General features: G+C 40.5%; 1 protein-coding gene and 1 long non-coding RNA gene across 51 annotated transcripts in view; one reads left to right on the top strand and one right to left on the bottom strand.

Moving 5' to 3' along the window:
* Positions 1-1,051: 1,051 nt before the first annotated feature.
* Positions 1,052-5,622, bottom strand: LOC310757693. Its single transcript, XR_014545418.1, has 2 exons — positions 5,518-5,622; positions 1,052-4,916 (listed from the first exon to the last, which is right to left on the bottom strand). It is a non-coding gene; the product is annotated as an uncharacterized lncRNA (long non-coding RNA).
* The window catches only part of SLMAP (sarcolemma associated protein), a 92,803-nt gene continuing 72,836 nt past the window's right edge, over positions 5,547-25,513 (top strand). For 19 of the 50 annotated variants that reach the window (XM_083603009.1, XM_083602994.1, XM_083602991.1 and 16 more), the window contains exons 1-2: positions 5,593-5,728; positions 5,913-7,380. In XM_083603009.1, the coding sequence (XP_083459135.1) occupies positions 7,183-7,380 (198 nt within the window). In that variant the 5' untranslated portion in view covers positions 5,593-5,728; positions 5,913-7,182. Of the gene's footprint in view, positions 5,729-5,912; positions 7,381-25,513 lie in introns of all 50 variants that reach the window. The other 31 variants (XM_083603011.1, XM_083602995.1, XM_083602998.1 and 28 more) reach the window with 8 other exon arrangements.

The following is a 25,513-nucleotide window of genomic DNA, read 5'->3' as shown; positions in this document are numbered from 1 at the left end:
CATTTTCTGTACTTCCTGAAGTGGCAAAAGACCTGGGTTCATCCTGGTAATTCATGGGACCAGAGGCAAAGACCAGGTGAAGCAATGGCCGTGATGTTGACTTTTGATTGTGAGGCAGCCACATAAAATTTGGGGGTTTCTACACATGCACATGCCCATTCAGCCAAGCAGGAGGTATTATCACAGTTCCTGGAGGGCGTCATTTGGGTCTTAGGCCTCAGGTTTCACATCCCTATGGAAGCTATTAATTTTAAAACACTGTTTTGAAATGTTCACTCATTCTGAAAAAGCAAACATGCTTTTAAATCCCCCAGTCTCCATTTCAAGCCTCAGTAAAATAGCAACAACCCCCTTCAAGCTTTCACAGTTCTACTCTCACACAGAGCTGACAACTAAATTTAATTATAGAATCACAGCCTACAAAATGTCTTAATTTTTTTATTCTGAAGTAGAACCACGATCTACTTAGTGTCTTGCATTTTTATTGCAAACTTTGGACGTGTACTTTACCAAAACATTTTGAACTGCCCTTTCTTTCTATATGCCAGCACAAGAGGACATTTGCTGACATTTTGTAAACCAAACAGCTTTGTCTTCTCCCTAAAGCATTTTAACTGATGCATTTGAGCTAGTTTGTTTTTATGAAAGGATGATGGGAAGCTTTCCTGGCAAAAAATGCTGATAATCACTGGCAACCTGCCAGGCAGCAGCAAAGTCTAAGTAGATTAGTGTAGTCAGAACTGGTTGTCTGTATTGCGTAACTTTCCATAAATTATTATCTAAATTCTACATTACTTTCTGGACCCTTGATTTGCCTCAAGTCATTTTGCAGGTCAAGTATTATGATATTTCAGCTACCAATTTTTTGTGTCTAGCCTTTTGAAATATTGCCTTAACTTTAGAATCTGAACACTGAAAATAACAGATTATTATTCCTTTTTTAAAAACATACACGACACCTTGACCATAAATATATTTCCTTGCAATTAATATTATTTTTAGCTAGATAATTCTAAGCATGCTTAGATATACCAGATCATAGTTATATTCATTTTTTTTAAAGATCTATTTTTTATTATTCTGTTACAAAATCACACACACAAAATACAGTAATAAAAAATGATATGATTGATAAAAAATGGATCACTAGTGGGGTTAAATACTTAATATTAATTTTGTGAACCTTTCATCATTTAGGATCCTCACTCCTGAGCCCTTACTTTTGCCTCAGCCAATTATTTTGTAATGTTTCTTAAAAGGAGTCAAGAACTGCATTGAATTTCTATTAACCCTTCAAGTCTGTTCCTTGCTTTCCTCACATTGCATACCCAGTCTCTTACACACACCTCCTTCCCTGCTTCTTGCTCCTGAAGTAGATTCTCTCCACTCCATCTGCAGTCCTGCAGCCCGCTCCATTAACCTTGACCTATCTTTTCCCTTCGTCCTCATCCTCTCGTTCATTTCTTCCTTTGCTAGGAAACCTTCAGGCTGTTTCTGTCTTATGGCGCCTACAAATGTGTTTTTCCCCTAGATTCCTTCCAGGAAGAAGAAAACAAAACCCAACCTGAATATCACATTTCCTTTTCCTGAAGCTTCTTCAACCTTTCCATCTTCAAGATTTCCTAGGCCCCATCTGCACGATATGTTTAAAGCCGTATCATATTTCTTTCAACTATCTTGGCTTTTCCTAAAGGATAATGGGAGTTGTAGTTTGTCAAAGGTGCTGAGAGTTGCTAGTTGTTATGCCCCTTACAGAGCTACAATTCCCAAAGTGGTTTAACAATCAACCCCCTCTTCCAAGAAAAATTTGATACTTGTTGCTCTTAACAAAGTACATTTCCCAGGATTCTTTGCAGAATGCCATTCTATTATATTGCTTTAAATCAGGGGTTGGCAACGTGCGACCCACGGGTCGGATGCAGCCCACGAACACCGTTTTACCAGCCCATGAGCCACCCCCAAACCCAGCCACCCACTCAGCGAGTCCCCTGTGCGCTGCAGCCTTTCCTTTGTCTATGGTGGCAACTCTACCTGAGCAGGTGTGTACCATGGCAAACAACCAGTAAGGATGCAAAAGAAGCAACATCTGTCAAAAACCAACCATTTCTAAATGGCAGTTTCCGCAAACTGAATAAGTTCATTTAAGCCCTTTTATAGTTTACTTCACTGGATCACACCCAAATTATTCTGAACTCCCTTACTGAGTTCATTTGTTTACAATACGTTATTTTATTCTTAATATTTAATGTTGCTTAAAAATATTACTAAAAAGGCTGCAGCTTAAATAATGAAGCCATACTGCTACAGCTACACACCTGCAGAAAGATTTTGAGTAGCTTAACTTCATTATATGATCCATTAAATTAGGAGAACTGTACATGCAGTAAGAGTCAGGCAATTAGCATGTAAGAATTTGCAGAACTGGCCTCTCTGTTCCCCACACATAGAAACACACCCATGTTTACACACGATAACATCTTTAACCAAGACAGAAAGGAATTCAGAATACAAAAACATACAGTACAAAATGTGCCATCATGACATCTCAAGCAAGTGCCTGAGATTAATAACAAACGTTAGCAATTACATGAGTACTTGAAAATAGAAACAACGTACATACAGTAGTAAATCGAATGGAAAGCACTTCCCTTAATGGTAGTTTGCATGGGATTTGTCACATTAGAGCCATGGGTATTTGCATCAACCTTGACATCTAGAGCATGGACAGGATACTGGAATAGGAAAAGGGGAGTGATCCTAAATGAAGTATTTGATGGTGTACTGCCTATGGCATGGGTGAGGAACTTGTGGCCTGTGGGGAGGATCTGTCCCACAGCATCCACCCTGCGGCAGCATAATGATTAATGTTACAAAAAACCCCTCCCATTTACAAGACTGGGAGCTTTTTCCTAAGCCTAATTGCCAAACTGAGGTCAATTTCTGGAAGTATGGCATTTACTTGGGAGTAAGTCCCACTGATATCTGTGGTGTTTACTGAGTAGACATGGATAAAATTAGGGTGTTCAATATACTTTCCAGGTTATAAAGCCCATGAGCATAATTGCGCTTACCTCTGAGCAAGGGACCTGGAACACAAAATATCCCAAATGAATATTGTCAAATATGGTGTCAGATGTGGTCGCTGAAAATGGTGCTCTGCAAGTGCCACCAATCAGCTGCTTGTGGGTGCTTGCAAAGTGCTGTGACATTGCCCTTTGATTTCAGAACGTTGACAATGGGTCACCCCACATCACCATCATGTTGTGAGGTAGCTGACAGGTGGCCAGTCCCACCTACCTGTCAAATTTGCTACACACACCCTGCCCCTTAGCCAGATCCAGTTCTGACTCCTATCCTAGACAATAGAAAGTGTTGTGCTATAATATGCCCTATGAGGTTTTTCAAACAAAAATGAATCCAAGGAAGCAGAAGTAAGTGCCCTTTTTCTTTGTTAGGGTGATTTACTATTCCATATTATATATTGGAATTGGGGAAGTAAAATGTTCCACAGAACTATCTATGTTAGGCTGTTTTGTTGCTTAATTATACATTATTGCATTGATTTAGGCATTGTTCCTGCATCGGAGGGGGTTGGACTAGATGACAACTAGGGTCCCTTCCAATTCTACAATTCTATGATTCTATTGTCAGTTCTTCTGTGCATGCTGAAGATCAGAGGCCTAATTCATTCAGACTGCAATCTTACCCCACCTACCCAGAAGTAGTTTCTTCACTGGGCACAATTCTGACTAGACATGTACAAGATTGCACTGTTATGTAACATGTACAGGACTACGCTGTTACTCACATCTTTCCCCTGGCCTTTGACAGCTAAGATATTTTGTTTTGTGGGACCCACCTCTTTTGTGGAATTTATACTGGCCTGTTCTAGCTGGAATGGTTTTACTTGTTTTTTAATTATAACTGTTTCATTTGTTTTTATAATTGTATGTTACATTGTTGTAACCTGTCCTGGGAGCTTATAGCAAAGGGCCGAAAATACATCTTAAATCCTATCAGCAGTACTGCCTCCCACTGTCCTTGGGATCTCATGTCCCTGATTATTATGGTGCTTGTTTCCTCCTCCTGCTATTACACTCTGATGGCTTCTCCTGTCTGTGCACTGGAAATGTAAGCAAGAACTAAGGCTCTCCGGGACTTGTGGTTTTCGACAGAATGTGTTACACAAAGAGGGATTTGTCACTTCTGTCCCTTAAAACTACCACCCTGAGTGTTTCCTGTCCAAGCAACCTTGTGCTCTCATTCTCTCCTGGAAGATAGCCTGGGATAGCAGCTCCCTGTTTATGTTCCAATGCAGCTTCTGACTGACTCTAGCAAATCTTACAAGATTTGGAAACTCTATATAGCTACAGGGAAATACTGTAAGCTTTCATAAACTTCCTCAAGCACCCTCAAGTGTCCAACTTCCTCAAGGTGGCGTGGGGAAGGAACTCTTTTCAGCCACATTCCCTCACAGGTAACCTGGGAGCAGGTATTTGCCACCAGTGGGTTTATGTATGCATTTCAGTTGCACTTAGTTCCAAATAAACCTCACAGTATAATTTTTGAAAGTGCCACTGTCAATAGCTAGTTATCTTCCATCTTTGGGTTTGGGTTTCTTCAGTGTAACAGTTTGCCTCTGTCCTTTCTAATTTGATTGTTGATGTGTACAAGTGTACAAACAACAAGCCGGTGCACGCTTAGTTTGGAGTCCATGCAAATGCGGTTTCTGAGTAAATCCTGTACATGTCCACTGAGAAAACAAGAATAACATTGAGTTCAATAGGCCTCAGTAGTGCTGCCAATCCAGGCCTCTGTCCCAGACGTTAAGTTCCCCATTCAGCAGGAGGGACCCCAAATGTGGCAGGGCTGGTTTCCAGAATTTGTAGTAAGTTTGTAGTAAATAACATTACCATCTAAAACAGGTGGGGGGGGGGAGGAGGAGAAGAGAGTCCATTAAGTCCCGAGTCTAAAATTAGCTAACTGCACCACTGATGGGATTTGCTCCCAGGTGAGTGCCAGATTGCAGCCTTCGGCTCCTGCTGCACTAGATTTACCGGAATCGTAGCACCTGCTCTACATAACTTGTGGAGCCGCGATGATATGAAGCAAGGGTATCTCCTTAAGTCCTATGGAGGCCGCCTGTCAGTTTCCTTTGCTCCTTCGGGCACTAACGCGTTCATTTCGACCTCCCACCCCCGGGGAAAAGCAACAACCCTGTTTCAACCCCACCCGACCACGATCATACTGAATGCGATCTCTTATCTGCATTCCCTCCCCCACCCCCCAAAAAAGTAAAATCTGCAAAATTTAAATTGCAGCACTTTCTTCTTCGGTCTCTAAGGGGCTTTTACATCATCTTTCTTATTTATAAGATATATACAGTACAGAGAGAGCCACATAGGGTACCCGGAAGCGGATTCGCCAGGCCACGCTAGGTTAAGGGCAGCAAATGCCAGCCGAGCCAACGGCGGGGGCGGGGGAGGGAGGAGAGAGCGCAAAAAAACCTTCACCTACTTCCGTGCGCATGTGCCACCTGACGGGCAGGCGCTTGCGTAGTAGCGGATGGGCGGCCGTCAGCCCTCGGTTTGGCCAGGCCCATCGCCGAGCGGCTCCTCCTCCCCCCTCCCAACTCCCTCCCCCCCTCCCCGGCAGCGCGGCTGCTGCTGCTGCTGCTACACCGGGTAGGTTTCCAGTCACTATGGCGGCTCCGTCTGCTGCTGGGAAGGTAAGAGTGGGTGGGGAGGGAGGGGAGCTGGGCGCCCTGCTCCGTCCGCAGCCGCCCCTTCCCGGCCGCCTTGCGTGCGCTTCTGCGGAGCCTCCGGGGCCGGGCAAGAGGCGTCGTCGTCGGGGTTTCGGGCCCCGCCTGAGCCCCCGAGGCTTCTTGACCGGGTTTGTTTTGATTTCCGCAGGTCGAGGGAAAGTTTTCGCTGCCGGCGGCCGCCTGAGAGAGAGAGAAGGAGGCGCCCCGCTCGGAAGGCGCCCCGGCCTCCAGGCCTCTCCGTCGGCGGGAACGGGGCGGCGAGCCCCGCCAGGGCAGGGCGGAAAGGCGCCTCTCTCCCCCCCTCCCCTCCTCAGGAGAAGGGAAGGAGCCAGCGCGGTCCTCGCTCGCAGCAGCCACCTGCAGAGTCACGGAGGGAGCTGCCACCGGCCTTCGTCAGGCAGGCGCCACCTTCGCTGTCCGCAGCCTTTGCTCCGGGAGCCACCCTCCGCCAGTCCCGCCAGGCAGCATCCCGCCAACCCCGGGCTCCCTCCGCCGACAAGGCATCTGCATTGCTCGGGACCGTCGTCGGGGCGATCGCGGCACTTCTGGCTTCCGTCAGGCGTCCCCAACCTGCTGTCAGTTTATCCCCCCCCCCCCACTTCCCTCGAGAAGACCGCCCGGTGCAATGGCTGGCATGCATCTCCAGGTGTACTAAGCCCCGTATAGCTCCGTGGGGGAATAATAAAACTGCCACTTCCTGAATGATCAGATCGGTGGCTCAGTTGGCTCCCTGAAAGAAAGAAAAAATTCTAGTCTGGGCCTGTGCAGTCTTGGTGAGGGGGGCGGGAGAGAGCCTACTCATTAGTTGGGCATCCTCCCACATTGCCGACTGTGAGTTGATGGGTGAAGAAGATGAACCGCAGACTTACTCCTGGATCAGCTGAACTGCCTTTGTTGCAAAGTCTTCCTGGTGGCTCTCCAGTTTTTGCTCCAGTCTTGTAAATCTCCAGTCTTCTGTTTCCCACTCTCTGAATCTTCCATTGTTTCTCTCTATTGAGGAAAATCTTGGGCAGTGTTTACGGAAGAGAGCAGAGCCAATTGCATCCCGAACAAGTATTTTGTGTGTGAGTCATCCACTTGGATCTATAGCCATCCCCACCTTAATTTAACAAGTTCTGTTTCATTTCTGAGTCTTCAGATGCTTGTTCATATTCTTGAGAGAGATGGATTGAAGTGGAACATCTTAGATTTACTACCGGCCTTACTAAAAGAAACAATGGGGCTTTTTTACTGGATTATTGCCAGCATTAGTTCACACACTGAAGGTATGAGTTGTTAGATCTCACTTGCAGGTAATGTTTGCCCTGCTTTAATGTAAAGTGCTGTGGAAATTTTGCTTATCAACTGTGGAGGGTGGCTTGGATCAAGAAGAGTTCCTCTTCTGCCCTGGTTGGTGTGGCACCACATATCTATCCTCAATGCCTTCAGCCTTGGCTATCTTCACTTGCCGCCCGAACTCTCACCCATTTCAAGAACGTCATGTCTACCTGGATGAACCTGTCAAAATTGGCCGCTCAGTGGCTCGATGTCGACCAGCTCAGAATAACGCTACCTTTGACTGTAAGGTTTTGTCTAGGAACCATGCGCTTGTCTGGTTTGACCACAAGACAGGAAAGGTAAGGCAATCTATATTTCTAAGGAGAAGTATAATGAGCTTGATGTTTATTATTTTGATCAATGGTTGGTTGATTTTAGTAAGTCTTTGTAATTGACCTGAAATTGTACAGCAAAATGATTATTCAACCTGAGGCAAATTACATTCTTCTTTTCTTTTAGTTCAGTTAATGGAATATTGCATAAGAGGATAGATTTTTGGCTACTATTTATATTTGTAACACTCGTGCACAAAGTGTTTTAAAATAATTATTACACTTGTCCATCCAACATTCTTGAGAGATGTCATTGTACTGACATATAGTCAAAGCTGGGAAGTGGCTTCAGGATACTTGTACTTCCACCCCAATTGTTAATGCTGATACCTTTGACCCTCAACACTGCTATAACACATATTTTGTGGTGTGCAAACAGCATATTCAGTAGTTTTTATTCCTTCTCCTAAGTATTTATTTCCTGGTTCAGTATGTCTTTTGAGTCTAGAACTATGGTGGAAATTGATTTCTGCCTCCAAATACCAAAACTCTTGTTGGTCCACTGGATGACAATGGTTTGAAATTCTGTGGTATTCTAGTTTGATAAGATCAAGTGGTACAGCTAATGTTGCAACTAGTTCTTGCTTGCCATGCCAGGGAGTGCAGTACTTAAGTGAAATAGTTGCTTTGTGTTTTTAGTTAAATAATTGTAGCTCTTAGTATTCTTGAATTGTAATTCAAACCTCAAACATTTTATGGGAACCAAAGGAGCATTAGAAAGTTGTTCTATATAGCAACTATCCCACCTCCAAAGTATGGTTATCTAAAGCAACGTGGCTGTATTTGGTTTCTGTGGTTTATTTGGTTTATGTATTCTGGCAAGAATATTTCAGCTTTAGTGATAGATAATTTGATTTTAAGCAGCTGATGCATAAATATAGGTAGAGCTTTCCTAGCTGTTGTGGTTTACCTTGGTACAGTATTGAACTGTACGATATTTCCTGACTGTGTATATGGATATATCAAGAGGAATTGGGGAATTTAGTTTTTTTAATACACTCAGGTATTTTTTCTTTTTTGCAAGTAGGGTGACGTTGGTACATATACACTACATGTCATCTTATCCTCTACTAGGTATTTCCAATGAGGACATCTGCTGCTTAAACATTTGGAGGCTTTGTAGTGCCTGATTTTGTCCAGCAGGGACTGAACTGGAAACTCAAATCAGTGTTTTATGCTAAGAAAGGAATTTAAAGTTGGGATAGCTTAAGTGACTTCGGTTTAACTAGTGCTTTCAGTAACTATAAAAAAACAAAATGTTTTGCTATGTTCTCATGTGTCTACTCTTTGTAAATCTTTATCACCTGCTGTTTATGTTATCTATGTTTAGTATTTATGTTTTGCTGAAGACTGCTCTACTAATTAATATATTAGCAAAATTACCAGCTGGCTGCTTAATTTGGCACAGCATGGGTGCATTAAGAATGTTTGTTCAAAGTCTTACTATATTTTGCGCAGTAGTGAAACACGATGGGACAAGTCAAAAGGTGAGTTTCATAAGTTGAAGCGTGAATTAAAGAACATTAACATAGTGTAGCACTTTTATGTGGAAAGGAAAATAAACCATTTCAAAATGCATTGTCTGGCATTCATTCTCATAACAGTGTAACAGCCTGGTTTACTTCTTTGCAGAAGTCTTCAAAAGATAGTTTTCCTTGCTTGAGGGAGTAGACTGAAATGGTCTAAAGTATTTTGTCAGCCTTCTGACTGGTATATTCCATACTATTATTTTCAGAATATTTCCAGGTCCTTTTAAGAATACTTATTGTTAACTATTATTGTTTTATAAGTTATCTGCCAAGAGATATCAATGACAGGCCAGCAGTAACAAAATTAGAAAATTGAGCCAAAGATTTCAGTCTTTACTTGCTAATTTTTAGCTTTTGGCAACTTGTGGCAACACATATTTTTAAAATGTGTTTTAACTGGGTATGTATGATTGCATATAGCTATGCCTTTGAATGTTGGCATTATTGGTGAGATTTATTGTTGTTTAATAAGGATACAGGCTTAAGGTGGTTAGTACAATCTTTCAACTTAATATTCTGGAGTTATCACTTACCCTCTGCTTTACTTGTCTGAGCAGTTGCTTCTTATCCTATAAATGGAGATGGGATAGAGCTATACATGCATTCTTCATGGCACTGCTGCATTTAACATACTGCAGCATTATGCCCACATGGTTCTCTTTCATCCTTTCAGTCTAAGAGCTAGTAGCAGATGGGAGATGGTGGTGGTGGTTATTTTATATACTGCCCTTCATCACAAGATCTCAGGGTGGTTCACAGGATAAAAATACAAGGTAAAAGCACAAACAAATACAGTGGTACCTCGGGTTACATATGCTTCAGGTTACAGACTCCGCTAACCCAGAAATAGTACCTCGGGTTAAGAACTTTGCTTCAGGATGAGAACAGAAATCGTGCTTCGGCAGCGCGGCGGCAGCAGGAGGCCCCTTTAGCTAAAGTGGTGCTTCAGGTTAAGAACAGTTTCAGGTTAAGAACGGACCTTTGGAACAAATTAAGTACCACTGGAGTTAAAACAAAAACAACAAAATATTAACTTTTAAAATACATTGTCCGGTGCCTAAATATAAATAGGGAAGATGCCAGACAAACCTTCCTGGAGAGAGCATTGCACACATGGGGGGGTCACTGCAGAAAAGGCCCGCTCTCATGTTGCCACCCTCCAGATCTCACATGAAGGAGACACATGAGGAAGGGCCTCAGATGATGAACACAGATGTCCAGATTGGTTTATATGGGGAGAGGCAGTCTTTGATTAGATAAGGGAGAACGATAGAGCAACATGTAGAGTTGCTGAAACATTGACCTATCTTTAAGCAGAGCTGCCTGGGCTGAACTATTAGTTGAGCCTGCAGGTAAGAGGGGATTCAGAGCTGCTCAACTGGACCTGAAGAGCTGCTCAGACTTAGGAGCCAGACCCATGTCAGCAGTATCACAGGGCCGCTTCAAACCCTATGGGTCCTGTTCTATCATGCCTTTGGAGTTGGTACCCACAGTTCTGAAACTGAAAGATAGCAGAGGCTAGGCTAATATTCCCTTCCTCAGGCATAGTGGTTTAAAGCATAAGGTGCCTGGGTTCCATTGCCAGGCTCCTCCATGCAAGACCCCTAATTCCTCACATGGGTAGTAGATTTGTCTTCCATGGCAATTACGACTTTGTCTTGTGTTTATTAGAAGCTGCTTGCTTAGAGGCAATTGGGAACTTGCCCTTGCTTGGTAGGTCTACCACACAAGGAATCTGGTCTTGGCTAAATAGTTCAGAAAAGTTGTATGCATTTATAAAACCTATGCATTCAGCTTGACTGTCTTAGTAGTTGGAATATACACTTAGGGACAAACTTGCTGTGGGTAAACGGGCAACTTTTGATTCCCAGATGTTTGACTTTCAGAAAAAACTTGCCCAGCTAGATTTCATTTGTGGTTGGGAGCCTGTGGGATGTTTTGGCTCCTGCTGGCCCTTGTGGTTGATGAGACTACGATAGGTTATACAATGTGTATGCTTTGTTGTGGACTAGAGCTGTAAGGGGGAGGATGATTCTTACACCTGGCTCTCAGTTACTCTTGCTGAACTTCTGTTTATGTGCTGCAGTGTGCATCATAGAATGAAGAAAGAATAAAGAGCATATAGAAAAGTTTAATACAGATTGCATACCTGTAGCAGGTGGCCTTTAGCCAGCTGCTCATGACCATGATTGTGGTGATCCTGAAATGTCACTTGTCCTGTAATGTCACTTGTTGTGTTTCCCAACTTAAGCATAGTAAATTAACACTGAGCATTGCTCAGTTCTTTGTCAGCTGATGAAGGGGAAACCCATGTGTAGTAAAATATGTGATATGAAAATTCATAACGACAAAATTTTGAAAAGTTGACGTCTGTATTAAAGGAAACAACTAGCGTGAAACACAGTAAAGATATTTATATCAAAGAGAACTTTATAACTAGTTCTTTAAAATGACAGACTAATATCCTCCAGTGCAAAAAGTTAGTAAAATAATTCATGTTTCTGTTCTAGTCACCTTTTGTCTATCAGAAGCAGGGAAGGAACAGTGAAATATAGAATCTGAAGTTGATACAATTCCTTGGGTTAATGAAGTTAAGAGTTTTGATAATATGAAGTATTCTTGTGTGTTTAGGCATTTCCCCCTTTAGACATTGAACCTGTTCAGTTTGAAGACACCAAACAAGACACTGGTTTATAATTTACTGAGAGAACACCCAGTTGGAATGAAACTGATACTTTTTGCTTGTGTGGTTTATGCAATGAAGAGGGAATTGTGCCTGTAACCTTAAACTAAAATAAACTTCACTGTTAAAATACTTTATTTAAGAAACTGGAAGAGAGTGGATGCCAGCAGTTAATAGCTGAGGGATGTTACTGCCTACTGATCAGGATTTTCCTGCAGTGATACCAAATGTAGCCACTACTGCAGAGCTAATACTGTAATTGTTGGAGCTGATCCAGTACAGTCACACAGCCTTGGTTCTGAACTCGAACCACTTCAGAACTTAAAATTAAATTTAACCAAACCTCAAAATGTTACCTTATGACTTTTGACTTGGGCATCAAATGGGCAATTTCCCCCTATTAACTTCAATTTGAAGGCCATCATTTGCTAACATACAAGTGAAGTGTAAGTTAGGAAAGACAAATGGAACCTGCAGCAAAATGTTGCAGCAGGGTCCTCTGTTCAGGGTTCAGAACTAGCCATGGCTGCTTCCTGTGCATTCCATTCTATTCCCATTTCTGAATATTTCTTTCAACAGTTACTGGTACAGTGGTACCTCGGGTTAAGAACTTAATTCGTTCTGGAGGTCCGTTCTTAACCTGAAACTGTTCTTAACCCGAAGCACCACTTTAGCTAATGGGGCCTCCCGCTGCTGCTGCGCTGCTGCTACGCAATTTCTGTTCTCATCCTGAAACAAAGTTCTTAACCCGAGTTACTGTTTCTGGGTTAGTGGAATCTGTAACCTGAAGCGTCTGGAACCCGAGGTACCACTGTACTTAGTATTTTATGGCTACTGAGCATGCTCGATCCTCCTTGAGCATTTTGAGTTTGTTTGTTTGTTTGTTTGTTTAGTTTTGTTCCAATTAAGGTTTTTCCTATAGGCCTCTTCTTCAGCAAACCTCAGGGTTCTCCTAAGCATTCTGATACTTCTCTCCTGTTTCTTAGCAGCCCGTTTTGATTACATAGTTGTTGGCACTCAGCACCTGAGTTTGCTGTTGGAGTAACTGAGGACATTGTTGTCAGTCAATCAAAGCCAGACAGATTCTAGAGCTCCAATGAGCAAATATATTGGCAAGGAAAATATATCAGTAACTGATAGTTATGCTGCATAACAAAGTATAGCAATTTAATTCCATATATATGCTTAACTGTAGCAAAACTAATAGATTGATATACATACATGTTCTTTCACCTGAAATACAGCTTACGCGTTGCTTCCTTTAACTCTCACATACTATACTTGCAGACTTGCAATCTGGCATTTCTGGGTCTTTTGGAACTTCTTGTTTTAACATGACTCTAAAAGCTAAACCCCTCTGCTACTGGTGTATAAGTATGGTGTAAAATTGCAGATTCATCATAAATTAACCTGATAACAGGTTTCATAACTCTTAAATTGTTACTGGCCCTCTCTCAAATGGTAGATCAACTAAGGTTGCTTGGGGTGAAGGCTCACAAAGCATTTTATCCCTCTGTCCATGGATTGATGCACTGTTTTCTTCCTTAATATAAGCAGTTGTTTTTAGCACTTAATCTTCTTCCTTCAGGTCAGGAACCTCAGGCACCAATTCCTCTTGGGTCATCAAATGACAGGAAGGTAGATGTGTAGGATTGAAAGGGTTCTGCTTCAGGATTTAAACTGAGGCTTAATATCCAAGTAGTAATGGTGGTAAAGTATCAGTTAACTCAGTTCATCTTAATCAGAAACAGTTTTTTCTTAGTGGAGTAGCTGTGGAGTTCCTGGAGAGTCTATAGGTAAGTTGCTTGACATGACGTTGGAAGATATTTGTCATTGTGTCTGCCTTGCATCTTTGCACAATTATGGTTGCCCTGGGTGGTTTAAAGAGGTTGGCCAATAAGTTGTTTTGGGGGGTAGTAAATTATTCCTATGAAATATTTTCACAGGACCACACCCACCTTTAGGTACCACCTTGTATATCAGTCATTCAGGAACTTTCTCTGAATCAGATATGGCTCAGATTTCTATTGGGCAACTATTTTTGTACTTTTCAGGCATTCCTAAATTATGGAGGACAATCTGGTCTCCTGTCTGTCCCAGTGTTGAACCTGCTGATCATATCCAAGTTTGTTGTGGATGCTAAATTGACTTGCTGTTTTAGAGGCTAACTGATAGGCCTCTTCCAGTGTTCTTTCATCAGTGCAGAATATTTAAAATCTGCAGACTCCATAGGGCAGCAAGCAGCTTCTCCAAACACAAAGGTAGCCCAGATATAGTAAGGGGAAAGTCCTGTGGCATAATTTATTGTACAATTGAATGCATGCATAAGGTGTTGACTCCATTTTCCCTTTCTTGTGGATTCTAATAAACCAAGCATATCAAGTAAAATTTTATTGAACCTCTTAGGTTGATGGGCCTTTTGCACATGGTAAGGAGTGTTGTATGACTTCCTAATACCTGCAAGGCTTGCAGGAATTTGGAAGTCACACAACATCCTTTACCATGTGCAAAAGGACCCTCAACCTCATCTGATTGAATACATTTTGAGCAATCAATAATAAGCCAAGACTCTCTCACATAGCATCTCTGCTGCAGGACTGCCATGTTGGTCCTTGGCTAGACCAAGGTCCCTGGCTAGCCATAGTGAGAAAAGTGATCTTTCATTGCAAGGATACTGTAGTGCTAACATTTTGCTGTCATTCTCAAGTCCATACAGGCTTTACTCCAAGAGTGCTTCTGTAGTTATATAACAGGCTTCCTCAACCTTGGCCCTCCAGATGTTTTTGGCCTACAACTCCCATGATCCCTAGCTAGCAGGACCAGTGGTCAGGGATGATGGGAATTGTAGTCTCAAAACATCTGGAGGGCTGACGTTGAGGAAGCCTGTTATATAAGGAAGGTTAGCTGCTCAGTGAGGGAAGTTCTTTTCTGGATGCATTTAGCACAGTTCTTGCAGTACTGTTCTATGTCTTTGGCCATACTAGGACCATAGTGAGGGAAATTACCGTACTTCTTTGTGACTAGCCAGGCTCCATAGCAGCCAATTTGTGGTAGCTCCCATAGCAATTTCTCAGATTTCCAAATGTGCCCATGGTTTCAAGTGGTTAGTTTTATAGCGCAGGTAGTTTAGCTAGATCTGTGAAGATCTAGTTATTCCCTCTAGCAGGAGATGACACAGCTAGGTGTTCAGGGATGATTGGAGTTGGAGAGCAGCAACATGTGGAGTGCCAAAGGTTCTGCAGCCCTGATCTAACATAATGACTACATTTTAGACATCATGATAAACCTTGATTTATTGTGGTGCAAAGGAGCAGAAGAGGATTGTGAAACTGACTTATTTCAACAAAAAGTGGTTAAGATTAACTACGTTCAGGGGTTGAACATAACACTAAAGTGCAGTTAATAAAAAATGGAAGTGAACACTTCCAATCTCTGACTGAGCCAGGGGAAAGCCGGTGACAGTAGCCTGAGGTTCACTGCAGCTCATTCTCATAGCAATGAAACAGTTTTTATTTCCTTCATTCTTGTTAGTAGAAGAAAAATGAAACAGGCCAACTGTTGTGGGTTAACAGTTCTCTGGCTGATAGCTAGTTTCTCTGGTTTACCTCCAGATCGTATAAATATTTCACATTTTACATAAGGTTGTATTTGATAGCTAGTTTCTTCCACAACAAAATTACAGATTGACACTGTGTATTCAAAAGTTCATATTCGGCTGTAACATAAATGATTAGAAGAATAGGCAAAAACATTGCTTCTCCAAGGCACCCACATTAGGACTACTGAATTCAATGTCACCAGCTCCATACTTTTGACACAATAGATTAGGAAGATGTTTCACTTTAGCTTTGGTCAGACAATGGATTAATGTTAAATGAATAATCCTCAGACGTTAGAGCAGGAGTAGTCAACATAGTGCCCTACAGATGTTGTTGGATTCCAACTCCCATCAGTCCCATCCAGCATGGCAAGTTGTCAAGAATGATGGAAGTTACAATCCCAACAATTGGAGGGTCCCATATTGGCTATCCTGGCTTAAGGGAACAAACCAGCTTCAAATGATGATTTAGAAGGTTGGCTTCTTTTACAAAGCCATAGTTTTATGATTAAGTACAGCTTAGGGTTTATATGAACTAATTAATTGTGGTTAATTAAAAATGAAAATGGATGTTTCTGATCTCAGACCCTGAGGATCGTGCACACAATCCTAAGGCAGTCAATTGTATACTTCTGTTTTTAAAATATCGCACCTAACTTCACTCTTAGGGTATCATATTAAAATTGAAGCTGATATTGTATACACGTTTATGATTTTCTTTACTACTGTTTACTAGACACAAGTGAGGTACTGTCTGCCTTAATTTGAACATGTGATTGTTCTAAAGAAACTGGCTTAGAAATCCAGGTGTTAAAAGAAAGAAAAAGCCATTAATTATCTCACAAATTAAATGTTGATTATGTTTGAAGTGAATCATTTCTTGACATAAATATTTGGTAGAGAAAAGTGAGCAGCAGAGTACACACAGGTATTTGGATATTCTCAGTGTATACTTGAATCTCTTAAGGCCTGGTTCAGCCACATGAAGGTTTGTGTAGCATTGCTGCCTAATTGCAGGGTGGCAAATTTGCCCCATTGCCCCACCATTTTACCAGATATTGGAAGTGGTTCTTTGTTAATTACTATGACTCATTTGGGATGAGCACAGAATGTAAAAGAGGTATAATTTAATTAGTTCTTAAGCTAATCATAATATACATGGGGGTGGCATTTTGGGAAGGACAGCTATAAACTGGGTCAGATTCAGCACCAAGGAAAGAATATGTAGAAAACATTGATATACCCAGTTTGTAAGTGCCTTTTGAAACTGCAACCATGGAGCAGAAGGGAAATCTCCGTTTCTTTAACTGTCGGGAGTGCTAAAACACTATATTTTCAACACAGTGGAAAACAGCAGTGAAGAATTAGCTCAGTCTGTTTCCTGCTGTTACCATTTCAGAATGTACCTATTTGATGTTGTTAAACATCCATAAGATTGTAGAGATGTAAGTACAGGGGACTTCTCACTAAATAGCAATGATCTATCCAGGTTGTATCCACTGAATGAACTGCAGGCCTGAGTTTTCAACTAAACGTTTTTAAAGCTTTTTGTCATCCAATAAAAGAACATGCTAATTTTTTATTTTTTTTTATTGTCAGCTTCTTTGGAGCCATTTAACTGAAGGATTGTATGCAAATGTACAAACAGGCAGTGGCAAGCTGGGCAGTGAGCAAAGCTGCCTTGGAGACAGGAAGGGGTCCCTGGTCATGCTGCCTGCTCTGTCGCTGGGCCTGCTGGCACCATTGCCTTCTGCAGGGCTTCCCCCCTTGGTGAAGCCCACCCAAAGTGTCCCATGGCTGGTGGACAGGAAAACAAGCATACACCACTAGAACAAGAAACACTCAGTCTCTCTGCTGGGGTCAGTAGGCAGGCCTGGCTTGTTGCTGTGGGTCAATTTTTTAAAATCTCCATGCTTATCCCCGGACAAAGCAGATTTCCTATGCAGTGATGAATGCATTGGCTGAAGTTCTTCCTTCAGTTTTTATTCATCCGATGCCACTGAAGATATTTTTTACACACACTTAGATTCTTTTTGATATCCACATTGGCTTTATTGTTAAGTTGAGATTGGCAAGAAACAACCAAACAAGGTTGTTTTTTTGTGGTAGAAGGTATTCCCCCCCCCACTTTGTGATCCCTTTGGGGGGCAGGGAGCAGAAAGGAAAAGAGAGAGAGAAATGAGATGATGGTAGAAAGGGATAACAAAGGGGTGGCCCTGTCAATGTTTAATTGCCCCCTGGCCACTGCTTGTGGGTGGCCCTATATAGAAAAAGGGTTCTGCACTTCTCTTTCAATGTAAAAACTTTTGTCAGTATCGGTATAAAAACATTCATGCCATAGGCTACTTGCAGCGTTTGTGACTGCTGTAAAAAGAATTGCTAAACACACAATAGGGTTGTTATGCGAAGATAAAAGTTCACCAGTTTGGTGTATTTCTCTTTGTTTCAGTGTTGAGATTAAAAATAAACCAGATTGTCACCCTCGTAGCACAGGTGTAGCAGTTACCTAAAGGCTGTGCCAATAATTCTTCACTGGGGTTGGGGCAAACTGGTAGTAAAATAGAAAAGACGCCCTGTTTAGAAGAAGCTATTACTTCTATTATCTAGTTACATAATCCTGAATCCATGGGATTAGAAGATGCATTCCTGGCTCCAATCTTGACAGTACAAACTGATAAAAGTCTTGTAGAGTGGGATCCAATGTAATCGTTCAGGGAATGGAATTCATTTGTTTCCTTCTATAAACAGAAGATCCTTTCATTGATGGAGTGACTGTTGGATCACACTCATTTATCTTGACTACTGTGAATACCAAGGGAATGATCAAGTACAGTTCCAAGTTGATAAAACACTTAGGAAGCAACTAAGCTCCAGTTTCCCTTTCCGATTCATGGATAAGGCTGTGTTTAATCTCTTAGTCAAAAAGGCTCTTCTTTGTAGAAAAGCAGCAAATACGTGTTGGTCCAGTTGTATTTATGAGACACTGCCTTTTCAATTGCAATTTCCTCTAAAATTAAAGAGGCAATTTTGTATATGTGGTGGAATTAAAATGTGTCCACCATGTTGGTGGTAATGTTACAATATACAAGGTTAATTCTATCATATGATAGCCCCCATGGGGTTATATCCAGATTTTGAGCACAGAGCGGCCAAACAATTAACAAAATAACTTTATAATTGTTAATCCTGTGTTGGTTTTGCCCTTTAAAATATTTGAAGCTGTATTGACATTTGTAAGTTTACCTCCATAGATTCTACCTTCTTTTTCACTGCTTGATTTGTAAATCAATTATTTTATTGAAATTGTTGACAGTGGGAAGCCTTTTGCCTTGTTTGGAAACTTGGCAACTGCAGCAGTGAATGGCATCTTACTGTTGACCAGTTAATTAAAAACCATTCATTATAAAATGCATTATAAACATTTGAATAAGTGTGATTTTAGAGGATAAAATCAGTTGGATGGAGGGGTCACAGTGAAGGTGTCGATGTCAAGCATCAGTTCAGAGAGAGCCTTAATGTTAAGATAACAGGTAGCTTTTAAATACAGCAGAGTGGCTGTAGTTGTAATCTGAAGACTGTGCATGGTGATTGGCACATGCATAGGGAATTTTCACTTCTTTCTTCGAAGTGCTCCTGAGACCATCCTTGAAGGCTTCTTCAAAGCATCACCCAATCATAGAATAATAGAACTTCTACCAGGAAGAAAACCCAGACAGCATTTGGTAAACACAACAAATCTGCATTCTGTGATTGGCATTTGGAATGCAGACATTTGGCTCACCCGTGTTATATGGCACATAATATGCTATATACTGTGTATATTGCAGTGAATATATTATAATGTTTGCAACTTCAACTTCTATGCACATCTCTTCTACAGTAGTACGCTGGAAGAGAAGAAAAGTTTTTCTCTTGATCTTGCTTAACATTTTGTTGTTTGTTCCATTTCTGATCCAACAAGCTGCATGATGTATTTTCTCAGCAGCAATTCTGTTGGTGGTCCTAGGTGGTGCATTTTTTTCAGGAAAAAAGGCATCTCAGTTCCTTTGCCAGAAATTACACATACTGAACACCATCTTGCAGTTTGAAATGAACTCTTTTTTTTTTTAATGCATCTCCAGTTTTCCTTCCTTGTTTTAGTGGATCAGTTTTCCCTATGTGTAGGATATTGCCTTGGAGCTCCTTAACTTTTCTAACATGATAAAGATTCATAGTTCTGTTTCTGTTGAGGATGGAAATATATTGATCATTATAACAGGTATTCTTGGAATTATAATGGGACCTTGAGGTCTAACCGAAAATACTGTATTTACTCACGTCTAATGTGCCATCGAATCTAATGTGCACTTCAATTTTCAGAACCTTGAAAGTATTTGCTGGCGAATGTAAATGTGCCGTCGAATCTAATGTGCACCTTAATTTTCACAACGTAATTTGGCCAAAAAAGGTGAGCATTAGAATCGAGTAAATACAATATTAATTTACACCCTTTTGTGTCCTGCTTTTCCTTGAAGGAGTTGAGGGCAGCATATATGGAATTAGATATTATTTTTAAAACAACTATGTAGGATTGTGTAGGTTTCAGGCCATGAATGATTTGGCCAAGGCTGCACAGCAGACTTTGTGGCTGATCAGATATTGATTCTCCCGTGATCAATTGGGGCATCTCATTGTTTGGCTGGTATCCTCTCAGCTTTTTTAGAGGTCTTAATTCCTCTTTATTATCTCACGATGCAGCATAGTTTTAAAGCCATAGTTGTCGAACAGTTTTGCTTTCCAATCCCATCCAATTCAATCCAATGCCCTCTGCCATCCTAGACGGAAACAGACTCTGTATATGTGGGCAAGCGCAGGCGGAAGACATCTTGCACTATTTACTATGTTGCCCACTATACATGGGACCCAGGAGGCAATTTCTCACCACCCATACATGAAAGATGTCTCCCCTGGCAGAGAAGTTCCTATGGCTTCTTAGCGATGTAAACACTTCAGTGACTCATAAAGTTGCCCTTTTTGCTTTGGTGGCCAAAAAGATCAGAAAGAAGACCCAGTGAACTGCAAGGGAGCCACAGATACCTAAATAGAGACCATTGTTTGTGGCGCAACACCCCTTTTGCTTGTATTTATTTTTTATTCAGATTTGTCATGACCAATGGATAGTACAATAAAGTTATTTGGATTGGACTGCATTTCTTGAATTTGAATGCCAATTTTTCCAATCTCCTGTCTCAGCTTAGCTTTTCCAAGACAATTTTGACACTGCATATTGTCAGTTTGTTGCCTGTGTTATTTTTGTGGTGTCTTTGCTTCTACAGTGGTACCTCGGGTTACATACACTTCAGGTTACATACGCTTCAGGTTACACACTCCACTAAGCCAGAAATAGTGCTTCAGGTTAAGAACTTTGCTTCAGGATAAGAACAGAAATTGGGCTTCGGCAGCGCGGCGGCAGCAGGAGGCCCCATTATCTAAAGTGGTGCTTCAGATTAAGAACAGTTTCAGGTTAAGTACAGACCTCCGGAACGAATTAAGTACTTAACCTGAGGTACCACTGTATAGAAATGCTTCCTCGTGGTCAGCTTCCTGTATCTCAATTACAGTGTTTGAAAGCGTCAATCACACTGTCATCTGGATTTATGGTGGATACATCTCTCACCAATGTAAATAGCTTTGATGGAAATCATACAAGAAATCCACGTGATTTAAACTTTCACATATTACCAGTGGCTAGTTTTAGATATAACACTAAAACCTGGTTTATTTAGGTTACTTTGTCTGGCTAGTTTGTATGTCTGAATGTTCCCCAGCTAGCTAGCTCTGGGTTTCAATCTTATAAGTAAGCCTGCAAAACTGTTTACTAGCCATGCTGGTTGCAGAAAAATGGAAGGCCAGGTAAACGTCAGGATATGTTGTGCCTTCAGGAGACTTCACTTGGATCTTTATTTGCAAAGGCTCACTTCTATAAAGCCTGAGAAAAATGGAAGGCCAGGTAAACGTCAGGATATGTTGTGCCTTCAGGAGACTTCACTTGGATCTTTATTTGCAAAGGCTCACTTCTATAAAGCCTGAGAATCTCTTACTTACACAATTGTAATTGAAGGAGTTGTTGCACATACTTGGTTGCACAGCATTTTAAAAAAATGCACCATCACTTCCTCATTTTAACTCAACGCTTGCTAAACACCTAACAAGTTTAGGTGCGTAAGTAGCAGAGTTCCATCTTCATATGGAAAATTTTGAGAGTTCAGACTTCATTGTTCAGGTAAAGTCTTTTTTTGAAAAGCATTTAAGAACATTTGTCTGCAAAAAATTAAGTAGGAAATGTATGTGTTTGTGTGTGTGGTGCAATTTGGTTTCTGGGGGGTACTATCTCAAGCTGTAGAAAAATTGTATTTCTTAATTTAATGAGAAATGTGGTTGACAGCACAATTGTATGTATGTTCTGTTTTCTCAGCAGTAAGTCCCACTGTGTGTGTCTAGCTGCTTATTATTATTATTATTAAATTTGATTGCTCACCTTCTAAAGCACCAGTTCAAGGTGATTTACGTATTATTACTATTATTATATATTTATCCCTGGTGGGACTCAATTAAAATAAACAGTTAAAAAAGCAAAAACAACCAGGTAAATGTTCATAGAACTGCATCCTAAGTGACACGGCTGGCAAAAAACTGTCTCTCTATACAGAAAGCAGCCTAGCTGATCTCTAAAGGTGCATTCTTATACTTTTGTTATGATACTTAAGAGATTGTCTTTGAAATGTTTTGGTTTTTTTTACCAAGCTTCAAACCTTGTTCAGTAGTAATATAACTGTTCAACAGTAAATACACATGTCTTTTCTAATTATACTTTCATAATAAGTAACACAAATGCTGGGGCCCAGTTTAAAATTTTATTTAACTTTTCTGTTATGAATTGCATATTGTCTAAGGAAATTGTTTTCAGAAGTACGGTATATGATTTGTTTTTAAACAAAAATGTATCTGATTAGTTTATAACGTTATTGAAAAAGATTTTATGTCTTAAAGTAAACATCAGAAGTACTTCAAAAAAGTAAGTTTAAAATTTAGTATTCAAAATGAGTCAAGAGTTACAAAATGCTTTTGCTCCATCTAAAAATAAGTTGTACTTGTGCTATAATTCCTTAGCTGTCTCCGCTTTGGTGACAGGTATAATTTGCATACATTATGATTGAGAATTTGCTTGAAATCTGAATAGCTTTGAAAGAGCACTAGCATGAACTAGTGAAAAAAAGAGAAGAGATGATTCCAATTTATCCATTTTGGGGGGGGGGGAGGAATGAGAGAACAAATTGGTTATTGAATTAGGGATATTGGGTATTATCCAACACTGTAGTTCTGCTGGCTCAGTGGACTTCTCTGCATACAACAGAGCTTCTTCTTCTTCTGTTCCCTCCAGCCCCTTGTACACCCTCAAAATCAGATTTAGAGGGTTGGGGGACCCCAAGATTTGATTTTTGGGACATGCAGGAAGGAAATGAAAGTCCCATTCCACCAGCAGAGGATTGGATGCAATCCATTGCGTAGTTGATTATCACTCTCATTAATAAAGATGATGGCCAGTGTTCAATACTGTTACTTCACAGGAACGTGTGTCTGTGTGTGATGCCAACTAATTGCAAACTAAGCCTAGAGGCTGGTATTGCATATAAATTTATTTTGTATTGCAAATTGTATTTGCCATTTTGGCTTTGTTCTTTCTGGAGCGTTAGATAAGAATAATGTGATTAGTGCCTGCAACACAATGCATAGCTTTGCCAATTCCTGAGGCTTTCAAATAATTTTATTATTTGTACCCCCAAAATACTATGTAACAACCATGAGAGCTATATCCAATGACTGGCAATTTTTATTTTATTTTAGAAGGTAAATCTAAATTCTAGATTTTCTTCAAAGATGTGCTTTTTGTTGTTCAAAACCTGCTGAAAATTTGCCTTGCAACTTTTAAGAGAATTCATATCCGATTGAAGACACCGGCTAGTAATTTCATTATTTATAAAAGAATTTCAACCATTCAGGAATGAGCAGTCCTGAATCATTTTGATCTGTATTTGTTTGAAGTAATATTTCTCAATGGGATATACTAAGGTGGCTGAGATGCAGTGCTAAACTGTGGTTTGACACTCTGTGAATGAGCCCTGTGCTTGCACTTTCCCATTTCTTCTTCCCTGCTGCTCTAGTTTGCCCACATACCAGGATTGTAAACCTGCAGCTTGTGATCTACATTTGCAGGCAAACTATGGTTTGTATATACCAGGCATGCCCAAACTTTTTTCCAAGAGGGCCAGATTTGATGAAGTGAACATGCATGAGGGCCGACCAAAGTTGTTGAGCTTTTTTTAAGATTGAAGTTGTTGACCTTTGGGGGTGCCTGGTATATAACTTGGGACATGCCTGGTACATACCATATACAAACCATATTCCTGGTTCAGTTGTAATGGCAAACTGTAGTTTTCCTTCTAATTCAGAAGTGAATTGAGAGCATGAAGTGTGTAAGCACAGGGTTCATCTATGTAATAAGTCTCAACCAACAATGAATAACTGTGCGTTGTTAATAAAATCAGTATCATCAGTGATCCCATTAGTGTTTGAAGCCCTAAATGACAAGCACAAGTATCAGAAAGGCCATTGCCTTTTGAGCAGACCCTCTTCAGTCTGAAGATGGTAGTTTCACTGCTTTTGGAGGTTTTGAGGGTGGCACCCCAGAAGAGAGCATTCTCTGCTGCAACCTCTGAGCTGTGGAAGTTCTTTTCCACAGAGGTGTGCCTGGCACTTGCGTTATGTAGTTTTCATTATCTAGTGAACACATTATCTAGTGTACACACCTCTCTACCCTAGCCTCTGAGATCTGAGATATACATTTTAGGAGTTTGTCTGTTCTGTTGATTGTAACTTGGTAAGGGATAGATGAGAAAAATAATAATAAACATAATAATAAAACGGACATGGGAGAGTGGTGATTATTCAAATTTCCATCAGCCCTTTCCAGCAGGAATGATGGGAACTGTAGTAACCTTGTTTTAAAAAATACATTACTATACAGTATTTCTTCATGATCTGATATCTTTTGGGCAGTGTTTGAAAACTTCCTTGCTATAAATTTTGATTGACTGCTTAAATAGGTGTAGTTGCATGAACCTGGAATACATCCATGTAAGAGGTCAATGAATCATTTAAGGTGACTATGAACTAAATGATAAAATAATTTTAAAAATCAATTTTAAGTATCTAAGCAATGTAGTTTTTCTTTGCTTTCAATCATATTGGCCTAAGGTTTTCCTTTCCTTTAATGAATAAAAAAAATAGCTTTTGCTTTAATGAATAAACATTGAATTAGTCCAATTCTCCCCACTGAGTGAATTAGCCCCAGGCACTAAGATTCAGAGATGTTTCCTGTTGAACTTCTCTGAACTTTTGACTCATGGTGGGTGCAGCATTTCGTGCAAATGGCCAAATATCTTCAAATTACTCCCACAAAATGAAACTTGAAAATCTGCAGAGTTAATTTTATTTGATGTGCTGCAGCACCAGATTATACAGTATGTGTTGCATCTAACTAAATTCTACTTGGGGTAGGCCCGCTGAAATTAATGCATCTAAGTTAGTTGTGTCCATTAGTTTCAGTGAGTCTGCTCATGAGTATGACTAACACTGGATACAACCCACAAGTGTAATTTGAAAGATCTATGGGCAGAGCTGGTCAAAGGTTAGTTTCTATGGAGTCCCACTGAGAATGACAGAACTATGGCATTAGAATGTTTAAAACAGTGTTTAAAACAAAATAACTAAATCATGTGTCTGGATAGGCTTGCTGAAACAGAAACGTCTAAAAGTAACAGATATGCAAGAAGTAAACCACCAACCATACTACAAGGTATAAAACATCACAGAAGGACCAGGGAAATAGGAAAGTTCTTAAATTTAATGCTGGAAACACAATATGGACACCACAAAGCTTTCTAGGGAGAGCATTCCATAACCAGGAATATGGCTAGGTGCATTTCTTTAGGTAGTGAAGTTCTAAGAGCAGTAGCGGGGTCAAAAAGCAGGTGAAATTACCTGTGGTTCATAATTACAGTAATTTTAGGTGGAACTAACAGATGACTACTTGAATTTTTGCAGACGTTTTGAAGTACTGTACATGAAATTGCTCACACATACAGTGAAACGTAACCATTTTTATTACCCATTTATCAAAATGAAAGAGTTGAGCATGCGCTTAAAGTTGTCCATAGTAGTAGATTGGATCAAAAAGTGCTTAAGTTGCCA

The sequence above is a fragment of the Podarcis filfolensis genome, assembly GCF_964270895.1.
Source record: "Podarcis filfolensis genome assembly, chromosome: 2".
Classification (NCBI taxonomy): domain Eukaryota; kingdom Metazoa; phylum Chordata; class Lepidosauria; order Squamata; family Lacertidae; genus Podarcis; species Podarcis filfolensis.
Note: the sequence above shows the minus strand (reverse complement) of the source record. Positions and strands in the feature narration are given on the sequence as shown.